Genomic DNA, 21,092 nt, shown 5'->3' on the forward strand with positions numbered 1-21,092 from the left:
CCCCCGCCAGTCCCTTCCAGTCCAGTTTTGCTACAAACGGTGCAAGCTGCCACACAAACTCCCATTCTTCCTCATGCAGTTTAACAGTTAGAGGTAAAAACTCTTGGAGCGGGGAGCAGCTTGAATTTAAAAACAAAAACAAACCCACAGCTCTTATAACCATTACCACCACCACCACCCCCCGCAGCTGTAGTTCTGGTCAGAAGGGGAGACAGCTGCACTTCAGTGACATTACACAGAAAAGAGGCTTTGATACCAAGTCAAGATGCATTTTATTTACAGGGGCAGCCACAATCCACTAAGGGGAATACACAGATTTTACAAAGCTGGAACTACCTGTACAGGCTGGATTACATATGCAAAAATAAAAATTTCAAGACCACAGTACAGTACTTACCCCACCTTCCCCCATGTGATCACCACCTGTGTCATTTCCCACACCCTGACAGCTGGGTTGAGGGACACAAATGGGAAGTCACGGGTGCAGGTTTTTATATCATTACCAATTAAAACCCTCCTCATGACCAGTATCATGATAGAACGCAGGGTTTCAAGTGAAGCAGGCTTACCTTACAAATAAAAAAAAAATTAAAAAAAGGGGACGGGGGGGGGGGGTGATACAGAGCCTGTGATTAAGAAAAAAACCAAGCAGCCTGGATCACTCTCTCGGCAGCTGCACGTAAAACTCGAATGCAGCTGTGCTTCCCAAGGATTTCCACCAGCAGCTGCAGTCCTGGGTGCAGCCTGGGCTCCTTTGGGTTGTTTTCTCTTGGGTCTGGCTTTCTGAAGTTGCAGGACTCAAGCGGTTCCTGTCCGCAATGTTCTGGTACACCTCCATGGTAGCCACCGAGGCAGGGTAATTTACTATCAAACTGAGGAGGTAGACGTGCAGCCACGCTTAGAACTACCACGGTCCTTCTCTGCAGGAAGGGTTTTAGTCCCACCAATTAGGCAGGTTATTTTAAGATGCTGTGCAGGACAACGATATTAACCCTCCACTATCCACTTGCCTTCCACGCACTGTGCTGTAGTGACCCACACGACACACATCAGCAACAAGCAGTTTAAGCCTAGAGGGAAAAGCCTGCTCCGTCCTGTCCCAGACCCCGCTGCCGACGTGGTATTACAGCGGAGTGGACTTCCTTCCTTCCACCGAAAGAGCTAGAGCAACACACTGGCGCTGCAGGAGAGCGGTCCAGGCCTGGACCCTCAAGGTTGTATTGTTCCTACTGTTGACAAGCCCAGATGCCACGGAAATGATCCTTTTAGGAGTCCCGGCTCGGGGCAAACGACAGCGGCTAGAGATGCTTGATTCAGAATTGCATGTAGGAGCCCCATGCAGCTATGCCCCAAAGCTAGCAGCATCGCTTCCACTCGAAGCCGCAGTGGTGCGAGGAGCCTGCAGCTACATCGACTGGAAAGACAACATGTAAAGAGACGTCAACCACATCCAGAGAGAGCTCGGACACCCCGTGCAGGTGCACCAGCAGGCAGGGCTTAAAATGACCATAAGCCAGGAGACAAACTGGAGACTGTGGCTGAGTGGCTCTGAGCTGGAGAAGCTGCATAGCTCAAAGGGAGGGAGGGCTACACTGTTCCCTTGTACAAGCAGCAAACGAGGTGCAGTGATCACCTCCACTAAGACTAGCCAGCTGGAGGAGAGAGCCGGTTGTAGGGGACAACCCAATCCCACACACTCGCAAAGCAGTTCATAGGGACACACAGGCAACCCTGTCATTCTGAAGCTCCGAGCCCCCCATATGGTCCTGGCACACCCTGTCCAAGGGGGTGTTGGACTCACTAGCAGAGGGCACTGCAGGTCAGCACCCAGTCCACAGGGTCAAATGCTTGTGTGTGTGACACCTGCCTCCAGCTCACACCCTGAATCTCTGCCACCCCTTTCATAAATTCATCCACCAAGACTAGCATGATTTTTACCCTAGATTAAAAACTAGACTCCTTCCCTCCCCCAAGAAGGGCATGGGATGAAGAGGCAACTTGATTAACCTACCTGCACGCAAGCCCAAATGGACACCTAACTTGGGGGGATTCCTCTCCCCTCCCTTAGTGCCCTTCCCCTTCCCCGGAGGCCTATTCTCTGCAGCCAGAGCCAGCCTTCTAAATATGTAATGGCAGGAGTTTAGGAGACAGACAAGGGAGCACAGGTCAGAGTCTAGCTCAGAACAGAGGTTTCCTAGGGTCAGACAGGTGCATTTCATAAGTTACCTTAGCCAGGGAATCAGCAAGGCTGTTCGCACTATGGGCCTCAGTTCCTATTTGCCAGCCAGCAGAGCCACTGCTCAGGGTTTAGCCATTTTCACCTTTGTGACGAGGCCGCGGCAATCTGGAGCAGACGTTCTGGGCCACTTACAGCCGATCGGCGCCTCGGGCGCTTGGAGATTGTACTGACGAGCCAAGAAACGCTGCATGGGAAAGGCTGGGTCTGCACACCCCCTCCCCCTGTCCCCCTTCGCAGGGAGCGACCCACGGAACAGAAGGAAGATGTAGCGAGACCAGAACCACAATGGGCAGAGCACACACCTATGCAGGCCACTGGCCGCCTCCGACTGCAGCCGAGGCACATGGCCCTGTGCCACACACATCTGCTGAGTGTCAGAGGTGCCTCCTTCCACTCCCCCTCTCTAAAACCAGGGGGCCGCTCTCAATCTAGGGGTGTGCACCGGGTCTGCCTTGACCTGTAACATCAAGATGCAGCCCTCACCGTGACCAAGCAGCTAGCGCTGCATGAAAGCTCTGCTCAAAAGGATGCCCTTGGGTTCCCGCCCTTTCATTGAGGGCACCCCACTGGCCCCTCCAGTGCAGAGCAGAGCAGCACGCACGAGAGGGCTGGCCGAGTGCCATGGCTCCAACGGCAAAGCAAAGGAGAAACCTGGAGGTTTTCAGATGCTGATGGAACCTGCAAGACACCCGGATACAGCCTCACTCACGCACGCACGCACGCTGCCACCTGCAGGACAGAGAGGTTCTCTGCGAGCAGGCCCGCACCACCGCTTGTCACCATTAGCAAAAGGCTCAGAAGCCAACCACCACTTGAATGCTTCCCCCGACCGCACCAACAAAAATCACAGCAAGGCCTAGAAGAAACAAAAAGGAGCCGGCTCGGGTCTCCGTCCCCTGGGAGGTTTGCTCTGCACGCACGGGCGGCACGGCCCAGCTGGCTGAGAGTTGCAGAGATGGAAAATTCAAGACAGACAGGAGAAGACCCACAAGACCAGCAGGAGAAGCCCACTCGGGGTCTGGTTCCTGGTGACAAGCCCCAGGAAGATCAGAAGCCCAGAGGGGCCACCCAGCGATGAGAGGAAAATAAAGACACCTCCAAAATTGAAGCATTCGGTTTTCCAAGTCAGCAGGAAGCACCATGTGTCCTTGGGAGGGGAAGGGGGGGGGTCCTGCCCTGAAAATGGGGCCTGGACCACACTTAGCACGTTCAGAGTGTGCGGGGGAAGGAGCTTGTCTCTAGCAAAGAGCAGCCCAAGCAACGTGATTCAGTGGGCACTCACTCGTCCCCTCCGAAAGCTCAGGGGGAGGGGAGATGGGAGGCAGGAAAGGGGGAGGGGGCTAAACTCTCCCCCAGTTGGGGATTCCCCCCCCAGTTTGTTTTTAAAGCAGTGAATCGTTCCAGCACCAGCCTCGCTGCTCAGAGACCGGTGCCGTGCGGGGAGCGAGAACACTGGCCCGGCAAAGAGCCCAGCAAGGCCCCACTGCCACCTTCCACTGTAGCAGCGGCAGGAGGGTCCCAACATTTCCCCGGCCAGCAGCTCCCTCCAATCACAGGGTACGATGGGAGCCCCAGGGCAACACTAGGCAAGGCAGAGCACGGTGATGGGACCCCCTGCCCCCCAGCAGGCGTGTACGCCCCCTCCGGCACAGCAGCCTCGCCCCTCTGGCAGAACAAGCGCCAGCAACACCACGGAGCCAAGCAGCCGCAAGCCCAGCCAGGGCACTTCCCCATGCCAGGAGGTGCAGCCGGCTGAGGGGGACCCCACGGGAATGTGTCACCACCCAGCCTCCCCGTACCCCGCAGTCCTCACACAGCGCCCCGACAGGTGCCCGACCAGCGAGTACCCGCCCAGAGCAAGGCTGGCACGCGGCCACCGCCCTGCGGGGAGAGCAGGCCACAGCAGAGACATCAGATCACCCCCTCCGCTCTGGCGCGCTGACCTGGCACCCGCCAGCCCCCTCCCCACCTGGGGGCGGAAGGAAGGAGGAAACAACCCCCCCCCAAATGCCAAATCCCGGCCCGGCCAGAAGTCACATGACAGAAGTAAAAGGGAAGGAAAGCAGAGGCCCTGGGCCCCTGGCACGGACCCTTGTACCAGCTGCTCCTCAGAGGCCAGCAGGGACAAGGCTTGGGGCCTTCTCCTCCCCTCAGATCCCCCAACTTCTCAGCTCGGCGGGGAGAGCAGGCAGGGGGGCTGCAAGGCTGGCACGGCCTGGCTCCCGCACCCCTCCTCTCCACTGCCTCCCTTCCAGGCCCAGGGTGGGATCCGCTCGGTCCCCCCCCCCGCCACACACACCCGTCTCTAGTGTTGCCAAGCGACAGACGTCACCATATAGTCATGATTGGACATCCAGTAAAAATCACAGAATAAATAGACGTGGGGGAAGGGACATGTCAGCCATGCCCCCCCATCCCCACAGGCAGTGACGTCCTCCAGCTCCACAGCACCCCCTCCTGGAGCCAGGTGCCCCCTGCACCCGCGCCGTCCGATTCCCAGAGACGGGGCCTCTCTCGTCAGTCAATGGCGCAGGGGGTAAGAGGCGTCGCCCGGCTCCCCCGGGTGCGATCAGAGTCAGGACAGGCCCGGCGCAGGGGCCGCCGGCCGCCCCCGCCCCTCAGTTGATGTCGTCGTAGATGCTAGGGGTGGGGGGCGCGGGCGGTTTGGGTTTCTTCTTCTTGCTGGAGCTGAGCCCCGGCGTGCCCCCCACCAGGCTCAGGTGCGGCTTCTTCTTTTTGGTTTTACGCGACTCCGAGTTGTTCGTACCTGGGCCGAAGGGAGAAGAGGGAACGTGAGCCGCGGGGGCCCCTCCATGCTTTTCCCTTTGGTTTGGGGTGGGGGGGAACCCCACTCCCCAGAGACTCGGGGAGCAAGCTGTGGGGAAAGCAGAGGGGTTTCCCTACGAACTGGGGGGCAGGAGGGCAGCCTGCCCCTTCTCCCGAGGGCACGGTGGACCGGGGAGCTGCCCCGGTTCCTCAGGGCACTTCTCCCAGGCCTCTGGCAGCCGGCTGAGACCCCTGGCCCCAGTTCTTACTCGCTTTCGAGGAGGCCGAGTCGGAGGGCGAGATGTCCGAGGAGCCGTCCCACTGCAGCCGGCTCATGATGGCCTGGCTCTCCGCCACGTCAAAGCCCTCGTTTTCCACGCTGCCCTCTGCTTCCGGGAGCGAGCTGAGGGGGGCACACAGGAGAGGGGTCACAGCCTCCCACGCATCCCTTAGCCGCACGCAGTAACCCCCCCACCCCCACCCCCCCTACTGCTTCTGAGCCCGCGCCCCACAAGGCAACGGGTTCCCCTGCAGCGTGAGGTGAGCAGGTCTCCGGGGGAGGAGATGTGCCTGGCAGGCGCAGCCCCCCCCGCCCCTCCACTTCTGCTGGTCCATTTGTTTTGGGGTGGGGGTAACAAACCAGGGTGCTTTGGTTCCAAGCATTCCTCAAAGGGCCCCCCCGCCCCCCACCAGGCCAACCCTTGGAGCTGGGTTTTGGCTGTGGCGGAAGCGGAGAGGCCACAGCAGCCCTGCCCTCAGGTCCTCCTGCCGCCCCTAGAGCCCGCCAGAATCAGCTCCTCTCTTCACACTGTGCTTCAAGCCTTCTGCTGACCCCGCCACCCCTCCCCGGCTTGGAACAGACTCCCTCCTTCCAGGAACCGAGCCCCCCTCCGCAGCCAGTCTCCGAAACCTCTCCCCTCCATGCACCTTCCTGGGCTACTGTCCCACGTCTCGGTCACCTGCCTCCAACCTGGGACGGACATGCCCCAGGGCCACCCACACGGCACCGGGCAAAGTCCCACAAGACCAGGGGCTCAACAAGGGCTCGTCTGCTCAGAGCCTCAGGCTCTGAGGGAGCCGCTGCCCTTCCTGCCTGCGCTCGGCTGAGGTCCAGAGACCCCACGCCAGGGCCTCGCTAAACGTCTCCTCGAGACGAGCCCGCCGGGGCCCAGAGAGCCGGCCCTGCATAGCCCGGCCTGGAGGCGGCAGGCCCAGGAGCCTTTTCCATCTCCCGTGGGCGCGCCTCGGCTCCCCTTTGTCTGGTCGCACTTACGCAGAGGGTCCAAGGAGGTAGACCCTGACTGACCTCCGCTGCTCGTCTGTATGCTGGGGGCAGCGCAGAGACCTGCGGGGATACAGGAGTTCAGAGGCCTGGACTTTCCAGCCCTACCCTTGTTCACCGGCTGCCTCCCTGCACCCCGGAAAGTCATGCTTGGCGAGGGGGGGGTAGGGGGGTGATTCTTGCCAGTAACTCAGCAACAGCTGCTCCTAGGACAAGAGGAGACGACCCCCCACCATGCAGTCCCAGGCTGCAGCGAGGCCAGCAAACTTTTCGGAGAGGCCCTGAGTAGGACACAGAGACCCAAGGCGGTGCTCTCACCTGGTGCACATCTTCTTGGTGTGTTCGGAGATCACCCCACATTGCTAGAGAGAAAACAGACGGGGTGAGCAGCCGGAGGTGTCCCAGCGCAGAGGTATAGCTACGTGGGGTTTTCAAACACCCTTAACATGGGACCTTCCTTGGCAACCAGAGAAACAAGGTTCCCCCTGGCAGGGCCGCCCAGAGGGGGGCAAGTGGGGCAATTTGCCCCAGGCCCCCACAAGAATATAGTATTCTATAATATTGCAACTTTTTTTTTTTTTAAATGGAAGGGGCCCCCCGAAATTGCTTTGCCCCAGTCTCCCTGACTCCTCTGGGCGGCCCTGCCCCCTGCTTCCGGGGGCAGCACAGCGCTTGAAAGATTTTCACTCCCCAGGGCAACCTTCCATCTATGGTTCAATGCAGCCCTGTCTTCCCTAGTCTGCAGCAGGGCAGCCCTAGTGCCTCTGCTGCTGCTGGTAAGAGTATTCCCCAAGCAGCGGCAGCGTGAAACCAACTAGACTGGTCAGTTTTGCTGCTATTCCCAGCCCAGCCCAGCAGGTAACAGCGGCAGGGGTAAGCAGCAAGACATCAATTTCATTGCTGTGGAGGCAGGTAGTGTTTGAACAAGGAGCAGTGCCCAAGAGGAAGGGCTGGAGGGGGGGGAGGGGACGGACAGACTCCAGACACAGGAGTAGCCAAGACCCCATCCCATGCAGTCAGGAGCTGCGGGCAGGCAATGTAGCTGCAAGTTTCCTAGCTACAGGCTGATATTAAAAACGAGGGGCTCTACCAGCGAAAAACTCTGGGGGATGGCGAAGGTGGCGTGGGGATTTTTACTTGGATAACCTCCCTAGACCCTAACTCATGGGCTCTGTATCCCACGAGCAGGAACCACTGACTCTCAGGAGTCTTGGCACAACCTAGCAATGTTCCCCGCACTCCCTGGCTAGTTGTACCACTGAAGCCCCAAGCAGAGTGGAAAAGCCACACAGCAGCTGCAGAGCAGCGCTGCCAGGCCACAACGCAGGTCAGCAGGGACAGAACCCAGGAGCCCTGGCTCCCAAGCGGGGCGAGGTTCCTTTCCGTCGCCGGCAGAGCTCCGTCCCAAGGGGCTACTCACCGTGGTGAGCAACGAGCGGAGCTCCTCGGGACCCAGCGTTTCGTAGTTGATTCCAGAGGAGTTGCTGTACTGCAGGGAGACACGAGGGTGACTGAATGTCACAAGCGCCGCGTGAGATCACTCTACCGCCTAACCCCGATCAGGGCCCCAGAGCTGTGGAAACCAGCCCCGGCCAGAGAGCGCTTCAAAACTAAATACACCGGATGAGAGGCGAGAGGGGAACTGAGGCACAGGGAGGGGAGGGGACTTGCCCGTGGTCACCCAGCAAGCTAGTGGCAGACCTGGGAATAGAGTCCAGGTCTTCTGAGTCACAGGCCAGCACTCTACCCACTGGACCATGCTGTCTCCCCCGACATGGATTCACACCTACACTCACCTTAAAGGGATCCGAGTTCCCGCTGAGCTCCCCTGAAAAGAGGACGAGATGGTGAGACGTGTGACGCGGCCGCCTGTCACTTCGGGCAAAGGGAGCGATGGGGACTCCAGCGCCAGCCATGCTCCCACCCTCCCTGCCCGCAGCCTGGAGAGCCACCGAGCAGCCTCTCCTCGGGCAGCCCAGCGTGCGTCCCCAGGAGCCCCCAGGAAGCCAGTCCCTGCCCCAGGGACCTTTGTCTCAGCCAGGCACAGGTGGTGGTGGGGGGGAGCTTGGGAGGGGCTCCCAGGAGAAGCGGGTTTAGGGGAGAGAGGGGTGTGGGGGGGAAGGGGGATGGAGGACCCAACATGCAGAGGAGGATCGGGAACAGCGGAGTGAGCAACGGCGGAGCCTCCAGCTGGGCATGGAAGGGAAAAGGAAGCCAGCGAAAGGGCAGCGGGGGCATTCGGGAACGGCTGGGAGAGGTGCCGGGCAGCAGCAAGAGGTGCCCGGCAAACCCCGGCAGTGGGGAGCGCCAGCCCCAGGCAAGGCCAGCTGGCCTAAGCCCCGCCCCCTCGCCAAGGTGCCCCGCCCCCCGGGCCGCTTACCATTTTTGTGTTTTAAGGATTTCGATCTCCGGGGCGAGTTGGGGTTCTGGAATAAGACAGAGACAGACGCTTTGGGGAGGAGGAAGAATGAAGCGGGGTCTGAATGCACCTGGCCCGTCCCCTTCCCTGCCCAGCCCCATGGATACGAACTGCCAGCTGCCAGCCCCTGGGATCTGGTCATTCACACCCACAACCCTCACCCTGGTTATTCAAGGGAACGCGCTCACCCGGGACCAGAACGAAAGGGCCAGCGAGCCAGCCGCTGATGCCGGGGGCTTCCCCCGCTCGCAGAGCTGCCGTGTCCTCGCATCCCTAACGGCGTCCTGCAACTCACCCCCCACTGATCCCTCCTCCCCGACAGAGCCAGCCGTGCAAACATGGCGCTAACCAGCAACCTTCCTGGGAGCAGGCGGCCTCCCAGAGCAGCCCGTGCCCGGGCGCTGCAGCCCCGTGGAGGGAACTGGCCCTGGCCGCCGTAGCAGAAAGCGCTAGGGCAGCGCACACAGAAAGTCTCGCTCCCTGATGCGGCCACAGGCGCAAACGGAGCATGGCCTCCCCCGCACCGCAGCGAGCAATGAGCCGAGCTGCCGGCCGCTCCCTGCGCCCGGGATGGGCACTAGAGACACCATGGGGCATGCAGATCAGGGCAGGGCTGTGCTCCAGAGCCAGCCTCCCCTTGCCCCGCTGCCAGTCCGTCCCCAGCAGACCTCACGCACCTGACCCCAGCCTGCGTCCCAGAGCTCACAGCTGGTGGTTCTCCTCCCCCGACCCCACGTTCCCTCGCCCACCCAGGACGTACCTTATCGGATTTCCTCTTCTTTGCTAGGAAGGGAGGAGACAGGAATAACGTTCTTTAGCCTGAACAGTGCCACCGTCACAACATCCAAACCAACCTCGGCGCCCGTCCCCTCCAGGGGCAGGAGAGCCCACCCACGCTGCTTTGCTTTAACCCGTTCGGCGCCAGCCCGCACCCGCCCCCTGCTGCAGCCCTGCTCCTCCAAGGGCTTCGGGCAGGCGAGGCGGCTCCCGAGGGGCACGAAACACAGCCGCAGCCTCTCTCGCTCTGCCAGGTACTCGATGCGCCTCTCGGCCTGGCGTCCACGTGGCCAACAGACTCCCCAGCTCAGCCGGCTGCCCGAGGCCCTTGGGTAAGCGGTAGAGATGGGCCGGGGTGCAGGGGCCAGAACGTAGAGCCGGGGGGCACCGGGAAGAGGCCGCACAAAGACCACCCCCAAGCGGGGAGCTATGCGAGATTATTTCCCCAGCCCCCCACGGAGAGGCAAGACAGGCTTGTGGTGGCGGCTGTGGGCTGGGACGCAAGAGATTGGGGATCACTTCCTGGCTCTGCTCCAGACCCCTCCCCCCCCATGACCTTGGGCATGAGGGGCTGGGACCAACATCTGCCCCACTGATGAGCAAGTCATGGGCAGGCCCCTCAGTGGGGGTGCCAGGCTTAAGGTATGGGGGATAGGAACCCCATTACCTCTCACCATGGCTCCCCGGGGGAGGTCTTTCACAGCCCAGCCTGCTGGGCGTCAAGGGCGGAGTGATCCGGCCCCTTACCGCACAAAGACGGATACACGATAGAGGAACCTCCCATCCACTTGCCCCGCACCTCCACCCCCAGCCCCGCTACCTTTCTTCTCCGAGCCGTAGGACCAGTCGTTATCGTTGATGTCGTCGTTGTCCTCTTGGTCGCTCTCGGATTTGTTCATGTTGTTGCTGCTAGCGATCCTGTTGTGGGGGGGAGGGAGAGAACAGATGTGAGGGCGCTTGGCTCCGGAGGCCTGCCCCACGGCCCCCGGCAGATAGCCGGAGATAGAGGGACACCCAGCCACCCCACAAAACTCCACATCCACAGAGACCAACAGAGGGGGAAGGAGCATCTTGAGCAACAAGCCAACTGCACGGGGGTGGGGGAGGGGGGCTAAACACGGTGCATGGAAGTTAAAATTTTTTTAAGGTTTTACAAAAATAAATGTTCATTGCAAGTGGGGAAATAGGAGTCAGGACTCCTAGGTTCTGTTCCTGATTCGGAGGGGGGGAGGGGGGGGCTGCCAGGGGCCAGCAGTTAGCAAATGAAGAGGATCAAGACTCTTGGGTTTTGTTCCCAGCTCAGAGAAGGGAGGGTGGGGCCTAGTGGTTAAGTCAGGACTCCTGGGTTCCACACCCAGTTCTGCCACAGACCCACCAGAACGCCCTGCTAAGTGTCCCCAGGCCTCGGTTCCCCCGAGTGGGGATACACGCGTTGCAGGGCGCGGGCTCGGTGTCCATGACCCCTTCGCGGTCCGGTCTCCCAGCCCCCGCCCGCCCTCACCTCCTGTTGGCGATCCGGCTGCTGTTCCGGCCCATCCCCAGGCACTTCTCCAGGTGGGGGGCGAAGCGGGAGGCAGCGATGCTGCGGCTGCAGTTGGGACACACGCACTCCTTGTTCTTCCACTGGTTGTAGACCTGGCCGAAGATATCCACGCCGGGCTGGTCCACGATTTCTGAGAAAGAGGGGGGCACGAGCGTCAGCCCTTCCAGTGCCACGGGGCAGGCACGGACCACCTCCGCGGGGGGGGGGAGCAGCGTCCACCGCCATGTCCCTGAGCCCTCACACCCACCGCACAACGCTCCAGCTTGCTCCACGACAGCCCAAGTTTCACCCGCCTCACCAGCAAGCCAGCACCAGGCCCTGGAGATACCGAGAGCCCCCTGCTCCCACGGACTCTGAGCAGACTCAGGACACAGAGCAAGTCTGATTTCTCTAGGCATCCAACTGCACCTGGGAACATGTACAGCACCTGGCACCATGGGGGCCACTCGCAGGATGAGCTTGGCCCTCTAAGGGGGTGGGGCTCTGCCGCATGCGTGCTGGGCTTAGCCAGGATTAACACAAGGGCTGCGGGATGGGGAGCATGCGATGACCAGCCAGGCCTGCCGAGGATACCAGGGCAGCCTTGCGAGTGAGCGCGGGAAGAACAGCCAGGAAAGGGCTACTGGAAAGGCCTGGCTAGGCTGAGGAACCCTCCAGAGCTCCTTGGCAGAAACCAGCCTCCCAGGATTAACTGGGGAGGGAGGGGAAACCGAGGCAAGAGGGGGCCCCCCCCAAAGCCCGACCGGAAAAGCGCCGCTCCAGAGCCCAAGCTCAGTCGGGGCTCGTACGCGAATACGGAAACGTAGCAATAGGGTGGCAGAATCCAGCTCCCTCTCCTGCGGCAGTCGCAGGGGAAAACGACAGTAACATCAGTAGCTGGGACCCCAAGGAGCCGTGTGCTGAGAAGAGGCTGGTTTTTACACAGTCACTTTTCTGATTACAACAAAAACTCCCCTTCCACCCTCACTAACAAGGTCAGTTTATGAGCCAGTCCCCAGACAGCCCCCCCGCGCCCCATTTTGAGGCTACAGATGTGGAGGTTTTCCTGCAAGAGCCCCCCAGCCCCCAAGAGAGGCAGATCCTATTAGCACAGCCAATGCCTTGCACGTATTGATGCCTCCAGGTGACTTGGCCCTAGATTTTGTCAGGCAAATGGAAGTTTCACCGAAAGGCCAATCCGAGGTTCAGATACGTTTCTATTGTCTGACCCTCCGCTACCCGAACCAAGCCCCTCCCGAGTTGGTTGAGCGCGTTAAGGTTTCTACGTAACCCGATACGAAGCGGCACACTTGGGAATCTCTCTTTAAGCCAGTTTCTCACTTCCCGTCAGGAAGAGGGTGAAGGGGGACCGGCGCAGGAGCCCAACCTGACTGCAGACACGTCACACTTAACAAACACGCTGTCAGTGAAGACAGGCAGATTTTGGGGGGATCTTTCCCCTCCCACCCCCCCAGGCCCATCACTCTCTGCCATGGAACCCAGGAAGCGAGTGCGCTGATCAGCCGAGCCATGCAGCTGCCTGGAACAGCTGCAATGAGCGACGGCTTAGAGCAGGGGTGGGCAAATCTTTTGGCCAGAGGGCCACACTGGGGTTGCAAATCTGTATGGAGGGCTGGGTAGGGAAGGCTGTGCCTCCTCAAACAGCCTGGCCCCCACCCCCTATCCTATCCCTCCCACTTCCTACCCCCCCTCAGAACCCTCAGCCCATCCAACCCCCCTGCTCCTTGTCCTCTAACTGCCCCCCCCGGGACCCCACCCCCTAGCCAACCGCCCCTGCTCCCAGTCCCCTGACTGCCCCAACCCCTATCCACACCCCTGCCCCCTGACAGGCCACCCCAGGACTCCCACGCTTATCCAACCCCCGCCCCCCGGTCCCTCTTCCCCGACCACCCCCTGAACCTCTGCCCCATCCAACCGCCCCGTTCCCTGTCCCCTGACTGCCCCCCAGAACCCCCCAGCCCTCTTACCATGCCGCTCAGAGCAGCATGTCTGGCAGCCGGGCCGCCTGGAGCTAGACATGCTGCCGCTCTGCTCGGCAGGAGCGCACCCCCCCACCGCCCAGAGCGCTGCCCACGCAGGGGAGGGGCCGGGGGCGAGCCCCCCTGGCCAGGAGCTCAAGGGCCAGGCAGGACGATCCCGCGGGTCATAGTTTGCCCACCTCTGGCTTCGAGGGACTCCAGCGGTTTGAAAAGCGCTGCCTCTCTCTGCTGTCTGTACCTGGCACAACACCACATCCTGAAGGCCGCTCTGCAGCCTGAGCAACCCACAGGTTTGGTACGGATACAACTACGGCGTGCAAACTTTAACCAGCCTAGTTACACTGGTGCAAGCCCTGGTGCGGAGACAGTGAAACTGCCCGCACAGCTTCTTCCCCTTCCTGAACCAGATCAGCTACACCCAGCAGGCGAGGGATTTCCAGCAGAGATAAGGAGGTGTTAGTACCATTATACACGGCACTGGGGAGACCTCATCTGGAATCCTGTGTGCAGTTCTGGTCTCCCATGTTTAAGAAGGATGGATTCAAACTGGAACAGGTTCAGAGAAGGGCTACTAGGATGATCCGAGGAATCAAAGAGCTTGGCTTGTGTAGCCTAACCAAAAGAAGGCTGAGGGGAGATACAATTGCTCTTCATAAATATATCAGAGGGATAAATATCAGGGAGGGAGAGGAATTATTTAAGCTTAGTACCAATGTGGACACAAGAACAAAGGGATATAAACTGGACATTAGGAAGTTTAGACTTGAAATTAGACGAAGGTTTCTAACCATTAGAGGAGTGAAGTTCTGGACCAGCCTTCCAAGGGGAGCAGTGGGGGCAAAAGACATATCTGGCTTCGAGACTAAGCTTGATAAGTTTATGGAGGGGATGGTATGATGGGGTAGCCTAATTTTAGCAATTAATTGATCTTTGATTATTAGCAGGTAAATATGCCCAGTGGTCTGTGATGGGATGTTAGATGGAATGGGATCTGAATTACTACAGAGAATTCTTTCCTGGGTGCTGGCTGGTGAGTCTTGCCCACATGCTCAGGGTTTAGCTGATCACCATAGTTGGGGTCGGGAAGGAATTTTCCTCCATGGCAGATTGGCAGAGGCCCTGGAGGTTTTTCACCTTCCTCTGCAGCGTGGGGCACGGGTCACTTGCTGGAGGATTCTCTGCACCTGGAGGTCTTTAAACCACAATTTGAGGACGTCAGTAACTCAGACATAGGTTAGGGGTTTGTAACAGGAGTGGGTGGGTGAGATTCTGTGGCCTGCGTTGTGCAGGAGGTCAGACTAGATGATCATAATGGTCCCTTCTGACCTTAAAGTCTATGAGTTTAGCTACGGCAGCTTTACACCGGGATCGCTGCATGCATACGAGGGAGGCTGCAGCCCCTTAAGCGTCTAGTGCAAGTGGAACAATTCTTATGCTTAGCCAAGGCCCAACTCACAGGAGTTGGAGGAAAACAAGGATTATACGACAACCCTCCTGCTCCAGGGCAGAAAGCAGCTTCTAATGAACAGGGTCAGGAAAACCATTTTCCTCGTGAGCAGGTTATCCCGTAACTGCCTCCTGCAGCGGTTTCTTGCATCTTCCTCTGAAGCAGCTGGTGCTGGCCAAGGTCAGGGATAGGATACTGGTTTAGATCAGTGGTTCTCCACCGGGGTACGCAGAGGTCTCCCGGGGTGGGGGGGTACGTTAACTCACCTAGATATTTGCCTAGTTTTACAACAGGCTACATAAAAAGCACTAGCGAAGCCAGTACCAACTACAATTTCACATAGACAATGACTTGTTTATATTGCTCTCTATACACCGAAACACAAGGACAATACTCCTATTCCGATTGATTGATTTGATAATTATATGATCAAAATGAGGAAGTCAGCAATTTTTCAGTACTCGAGGCTGTGACACTTCTGTCTGTTTAGGTCTGATTTTGTCAGCAAGTAGTTTTTAAGTGAGGCACAACCCGGGGGCACGCAAGACAAAGCCGACTCCAGAAAGGGGTCCAGCCGTCTGGAAAGGTTGAAAGCCCCGATCTAGACGGACCATTGATCTGATCCAGGATGGTTCCCTGCATCCCGACTGGGTGCCATCCCCCGTCTTTTCCAAGTTCGCTCACTCCGCACGTGGAGCCACCCTGCGCGTCCGGCCAGTTTACCCTGTCGCTGGGTAGCTCCGTCTCTCCCTTGCTAAACAGGCCCTTTCAAAGCTCAACGAGGGAGCAGACCAGACTCAAAGTGACCTTCAAGGGCATTTCTGGAAGCATCAGGCTTTGCCATCTGAACGAGCCTCGTCAGAAACCGGATCCCGGCTTTCAGTTTGCCATTTCTAAAGAGCCAAGTTGGCATGTCCCTTTAATTCCTCCTAGGATGCCCCTCCCGGTTCTGCCCCCTTAAGCCCCAGGAGGGGGAAGGGAGCAGGAAAGGAGCCCTAGCGGGAACTCACCGAAATCCTTCATGCTGTCGGGGTCCGTGTCGTCCAGGAAGAAGTAACCGCACTTGACTGCCCGATGCACCTCGAAGCAGAGCCCCAGGCAGGCGTCTTCGACCAGGTCCGTGTAAATCTCGTGAGCGATGGCCTGGGGCCCAATAGAGCCGGGGAGAAGCAGCAGGGAGGGAGACCCAATTACATCCCGCCAGGTGAAATTACCCCCCTGCCATTTTCAACAGCCCATGCCATGACAGCCACCCCGTGCTGCCTGAGACCCCAACGTTTTAGATACCTAGCGAGGAGCTTAACTCACACCCCCTCCCCTCGCACTGTATCCCAGAGCAACTGCTGCCACCTTTCCTGAGCGTGTTTTCAGCAAACGCCACAGTGCTGGAGCAGGCACCCGCTAGCGGCTACGCAGGGCCCAGCTGCACGTGGTCTCCCACCCGAGGCTGTCGCCGCTTTACCCCCAGCCACGGAGGCATAACGGGGGGGTGGGTGTCTGGGATCAGGGGGCTTTCCCTGCTCTCTTCCCCCAGAAGGCAACAGCCAGCGCAGAGGAGCTACCCTGGGAAATCTCCTGGCTCTCAGCTCTCCCCACAAGACAGCAGCCTTCTGGCTCGATCTTCCTCCTCCTGGGATGAAGTCGCACGCTCTGGATGTACCCACGTCCTGCTGCAAACCCAGCCTCTCCCCCTCCTAGAGGGGTCCGCTCAGGATGGGCAGAATCGGGGGCCCAATGAGGTGGATTCTCGCGCCCCCACCCCCATCCGTGGCTTCCACTTAGACCTGGACACATGGCTGCTTCCTCACTAACACGGCAAGGAAGGAGAGAGACTCCACGCCTGCACCCTGAAAGAGGGGTCCCTCCTCTCCACAGGAATCCAGCAGGCACTGCCCACCGCAAGGCTGCCCCCCCTCCAACAAGCCAACAGGTTTTTCCCCAGGACAGCCCTGGGCGCACATGTAAAGCTGTGGGCCGGTTCTTTCCCCTTCCCTAGGCAAGGTGCAGAATTCGGTTTCCCTGGCGTTCCCTCTGCCACACCCTCCGACTTAGTGTCGTTGGTTTCCCAGTGATTCACACATCCCTCCCCTTGGGTGCACCATAAAGGGGTCAAAGGCCAGCACTGTAGGAATCCACATTCCTGGCGTTTCAGGACCCACGAGTCAGGCTTGGCTCGTCCCAGCATCACCCCCAGGAATAAATTCTAGCCCCACCATCCCTTGCATCCCCAGGGTTGCATCCGTGCAGCTGTGCTCAGGCTGCGGCTAATGCAGCCTGGAATCCCGTTGGCTCTGCAGGGCTGAGAGTGGCGGCAAAGACCCGCCTTGCTCACTGATCAGCCAGCAGATCTGCCTGCTGCACGGCGCGAGAAGGGGACAGTTCTGCGCAGAGTAAAACAGCCTCATTAAATCCTGAGGTCAGGATGGCGGGAAGGATTCGCCAAGGGAACGTGGCTCTCTGGAGTCCTGCAGGCCCCGGCTCACTCCCGCTTACCTCCAGCTTGCTGTTATCCAGGCCAGACAAAGACATTTCCTCCATTTTCATTTGCAAACGCTAGTGGAAAAGACGCTTGGAAGGCACATAGCCTAGGCAGGCTGGGAGGCCGCTGCACGGACAAGAAGAGGAGAAACAAAGTCAGCCCTTGAGATCACCGTCAATCCCCACTCAAGAGCGCCCGCTGCCCATTCGGCCACGCAGGGAAGCCCCATCCGGCGGCTCAGGTGAGAACATGCCACAGAGACAACCCTGCACTGGCCAGAGGGGGACAGACAGACTAGATCAGCGACAGGAGGCTCCGTTTCCCGGCACCGGTGCACGGCCAGTGCCCGCATCCCGACCGGGCCACACCTCCGCCCATAACCACGTTTGGACCGTTCCAAACCAGCCCCACGTGCTGGTCAGAGGGCGCCGGGGTCGCCAGCCAGTTCTGATGCAAGGGGCTGGAACGGGATGGCAGGGTACAGCTGTAAGGAAAGCAGGGTCTGCCACCATTATTATTTTCTCTGACCGTAGCATCAAGGCCCAGGCCCCCACCCTGCCAGGCGCCGGGCAGGCTGGCACAGTGGCCTGAAAGCAACAGACACCAGTGCTTTGTGAAGCAGTTCTGGGTCACAGGAGCTTGTCCGGGAAACGAGAGCTGCTCACCAAAGAGACCCTCCTCCTTTTGGAAGGCCTGCGAAAATAACGCCAGAGCCCCGGTTTTCCTTGGCATCAGCAGGCAGACCCCTATGGATTCGGGTGAAAAATAAGCAAACTGGAAGGGGAAAAACAGGGGACACGTGGAGCCCCTGGCACCTAGTTAGCAGACCAGTCGGCTTCCACCAGGTCTGTAATTGTCTATAGATCAAAGCACCGGCAGATGGCAGCCATTAACACATTCCAGCACCCCAGGTCGGCTCTGCCCATCCTCTCAACAGAGGTTAGCACGGACACCCTTCCCGCCCAGATAGGAAATAAAGGAGGGATGGGGGGCAGTCCCTGGCATGAGGGAGGTGTGGGGGAGGTTGCAGGGAGCCCCCAAAATAGAGGGAGATGACAGGGCAGCACACAAAGAACTTGGCAGGGAGAGCGAGGGGCGGGGAGCGCAGGGATGCGACAAACCCCCCTGTGTGCAAGACGAACTCAGCCCCTCATTTGTAAAGCGGTTAACGGCATTTCACCTGTCAGGCAGGCAACTATTTCACAGCAGGTGTTTTCTCCAGTCCCTAAATCACCATCACCTCTTCCTCCGAGCCCTGGGTTAGGGGATGTGCAGGACAGACAGCACGGCCCAGCAGCACCCAGGGCGCTGGAGTGGGACTCAGGAGACCAGGTCTAGTCCCAGCTCTGCCACTGCTGCGCCACCTTGGGCAAGTCACTTCTCCTCTGCGTCTGTTTCCTCTCTCACCCTTTGTCTGTCTTTTCTATTTGCACCGCGAGCTTTTTTATTAATGCTACCACTACCGCTCACCTCTGAACAGTAGAGTTCAAAGGTCAGTATCATTCTCCCCATTTTTCAGATGGGGAAACTGAGGCACGGAGCAGCAAAGTGACTTGCCTGAAGTCACCCAGCAGGCCAGGAACAGAAACCAGGTCTCCTAAGTCCCAGCCCAGTGCTCTACCAACAGGACCATGCTGCAGGGATAATCTGTGTATGTACAGCCCCTCAGGCCCTGGTTTCAGGTGGGGTCTCTAAGCACGACTGTAATACAAATAAAGAACAGGACCCCAAAACACAGCTCCAAGCGTGACACTCAAGTCAATCATCCCGAGATGCCAAGCCTCAGGTCAGCGGGCTGGTGGAGTCACAGAGCTCTGGTGTTTCATTAGCTAGAAATGCAGCCTCTCCCCGAGGCCAGTTCAGATAAACAGGGCCTCTCCCAGGCAAGCAGAGCCCCAGTCTAGGAAAACAACAATCCTGACACGGCGGAGAAGGCAAAGCGGAGCAAGGAGAGAGACCACAGTCCTCGGGCCCTGCGCCAGGACACGGCACCTTAGCCGGCAGAGCCGGGACAAGAGCAGCAGCAGGCTGAGACACGCCGTGAGACAGCCTCATCCCAGGAAGCAGCAAGCGCCGTGGAGAGCAGGGCGCTCCTTCCACCTTTCCGCACCAGCAGCCCTGCCAACCCCACTGGGGCACCCGCAGCAGAGGGCATCTCTGTCTGCTGGAGTAAACTCAGCTGGGCAGGAGGAGGCACTGCCAGGGGCCCGCACTGCTGCCCCCGCTCTGTTAGCACCTTGCCGAGTCTGCACCCCCTGCAAGAGCCATGGGGCAGAGGCATCACCACGGGCTATTCGAAGGGAAGTCGGGGTGTTCCCGGCTTTTGGGAAAAGTCAACATCGAGCTGCCTCTCCCCGCACCCCGCTTTGGAATAATCCACCCAGAGGAGCATGGCAGGAGGCCCCCCGGCCTCCCACATCAACTAGAAGCAATTCTGCTGCATCACCTTCCCCAGGAACAGATGCACCTGAGATCATAGGAGTTTGACAGGTGTTAAGCGTGTGTGCGTGTGTGCGTTAAATGAATATGATATTAAAAGAGGGCAGCCTGGGGAGCTACACCTCTCCCCCACCCCCACGCACACACCCAGTAAATAACCGAGCCATCCAGTTAGGAGCCATATTGCCAGCTTCTGCATCATGCCAATGGCAGGATAGGATAGCGCAGGCCTGCGGAGGTCCCTACCTCACCTTTCAGGGGTTCCAGAAGCAGCCCCACGGGGGCCCTAGATTTCCTGCACTCTCAGGGCTCGTGGCGGGGGAGAGCTCCCACCTCCAGGCCAGAAAGAGGAAATACCGATTTCAAAACTGGCTTCTTCTCTTTCTAAGCCCCACCGTGCACCTCTGCCAGCGCAGCCCCCTTGGAGAGCAGGGAGCGGCTTGTGGACACAGGGGGATGGGTCCAAAGAACAGACCAACTCCCAGGGTCTGCCAACAGTTGGGGGCTCTCCCTAACTGCCTAGTGTTAGCAGCAGCCTCTTAACACCAGGCCCGTGCAAAGCTTGATCCGCTTGACAAAAGGAAGCGAGACACTGAGCTGGCACCAGGGTCCTGCCCCTCCCAAGACCCCTCTGAAGCCAGGGAGCCAGTTCCCAGCAGGCGGAGGCTGCTGCCAAGCAGGATCAGGCCCGCACCCCACGATTCAGAGCTGCTGCCACACTGGGGCGGATGCTGCGTGGCCCCTCGCTGAAGGGCGGGGGGGTGCAAAAGAGAGGAGCCCCCTCCCAGCCCAAATTAGCTTCCGCTCTCCTCAGAGGCTTGCTGTGGAGTGTGCCCCCCCGACCAGCATGTGTCAAGTGAAGGCCCAGCCCCAGCCCCCATTCACTCCCCCCCCCTCCATGTGCCTCGCAGGATGGGTCCCTGCCCCCCGCCCCGGGCGAGCCTCTCCCCCACTGAGCTCCTACCCAGTTCCCCCGCTACTCCGGTCCTCCCAGCCAGCCGATCTCCTCCCCCCGCTTCCCCACGCCCCCTCCCCCTTCCCCACTTCCTCCTCCCCCCACCCCTCCCCCAAAGCCCCTCCCCCGGCTACTCACCCCGGCTGTGCGGAAGACGCGGGGAGGGAGGGAAGGTGGGGGGGTCGCTCGGAGCCGAGCTCCCCGCTAGCAGCAGCGCCCGCCCCGCTCCCGGCTCCCCATGCCCGGCGGCGCCTCCCCGGGCACATTCAGCGGGCGGCAGCCCCGGCCATGCCCCCCTGGCCCCCAGGCCGAGCGGATCCCCCCGGCCGAGCCGCCCGCGCAGGCTGGGAGGGGGGGACTCAGCCCGGCCCTAGCGCGCCCTCCGCCCCGGCGGCGGCAGCAGCGTTTGCAGGCGCTGGGGGGGGGAAGGGGGCGGCTTTTGCCTGGTGGCGCAACCTACACTGCTAGGCCGAGGCGGGGCTCGGCCCGGCCGCCAATGGGCGGGCGAGGCCGCGAGCCGGCAGCCAATCAGCGCCGCCGGCACCTTTTTCACGCTGCTGTGCGCCGCGCAGGGCTGGCTACATTGTTGCAAGGCGGAGAGTGTCAGAGGATTCCAGGGAAGGAGGAGGAGGAGGGGCTCGGAGCGGGCAGCGCACAAAGGGGCCGTGGGGGCGGGGCTGCCCGCCTGCTCCTCCCCACACCTGACTGCCTGCTGCCCCCTCCTCCAGGGAGCCCCCTCCCTACCCCTAACTGTGTGCTCCCCCCTC

At 59.9% G+C, this 21,092-nt stretch overlaps 1 protein-coding gene across 1 annotated transcript; it reads right to left on the minus strand.

Moving 5' to 3' along the window:
* Nucleotides 1-255: 255 nt before the first annotated feature.
* On the minus strand, nucleotides 256-20,716 carry ATXN7L3 (ataxin 7 like 3). The gene is made up of 13 exons (XM_044999307.1): nucleotides 20,464-20,716; nucleotides 16,946-17,057; nucleotides 15,463-15,595; nucleotides 10,985-11,156; nucleotides 10,304-10,401; nucleotides 9,467-9,489; nucleotides 8,668-8,713; nucleotides 8,084-8,115; nucleotides 7,708-7,776; nucleotides 6,606-6,649; nucleotides 6,279-6,350; nucleotides 5,275-5,408; nucleotides 256-5,006 (listed from the first exon to the last, which is right to left on the minus strand). Exons 2-13 carry the CDS (start codon nucleotides 16,994-16,996, stop codon nucleotides 4,858-4,860), a joined length of 1,023 nt encoding a protein of 340 aa, XP_044855242.1. The 5' UTR covers nucleotides 16,997-17,057; nucleotides 20,464-20,716; the 3' UTR covers nucleotides 256-4,857.
* Nucleotides 20,717-21,092: the final 376 nt, after the last annotated feature.

This window comes from Mauremys mutica, chromosome 25 (assembly GCF_020497125.1).
Source record: "Mauremys mutica isolate MM-2020 ecotype Southern chromosome 25, ASM2049712v1, whole genome shotgun sequence".
Classification (NCBI taxonomy): Eukaryota; Metazoa; Chordata; order Testudines; family Geoemydidae; genus Mauremys; species Mauremys mutica.

What these genes read in the sequence shown, in the direction of transcription:
- ATXN7L3 (XM_044999307.1), bottom strand. Translation starts at nt 16,996, where the DNA reads ATGAAAATGGAGGAAATGTCTTTGTCTGGCCTGGATAACAGCAAGCTG. An exon ending in AGCCGGATCGCCAACAGGAG is followed by an intron (nt 10,402 to 10,984) that starts GTGAGGGCGGGC and finishes CCCCCACAACAG; the next exon opens with GATCGCTAGCAGCAACAACA. An exon ending in ACCAAGAAGATGTGCACCAG is followed by an intron (nt 6,351 to 6,605) that starts GTGAGAGCACCG and finishes GTATCCCCGCAG; the next exon opens with GTCTCTGCGCTGCCCCCAGC.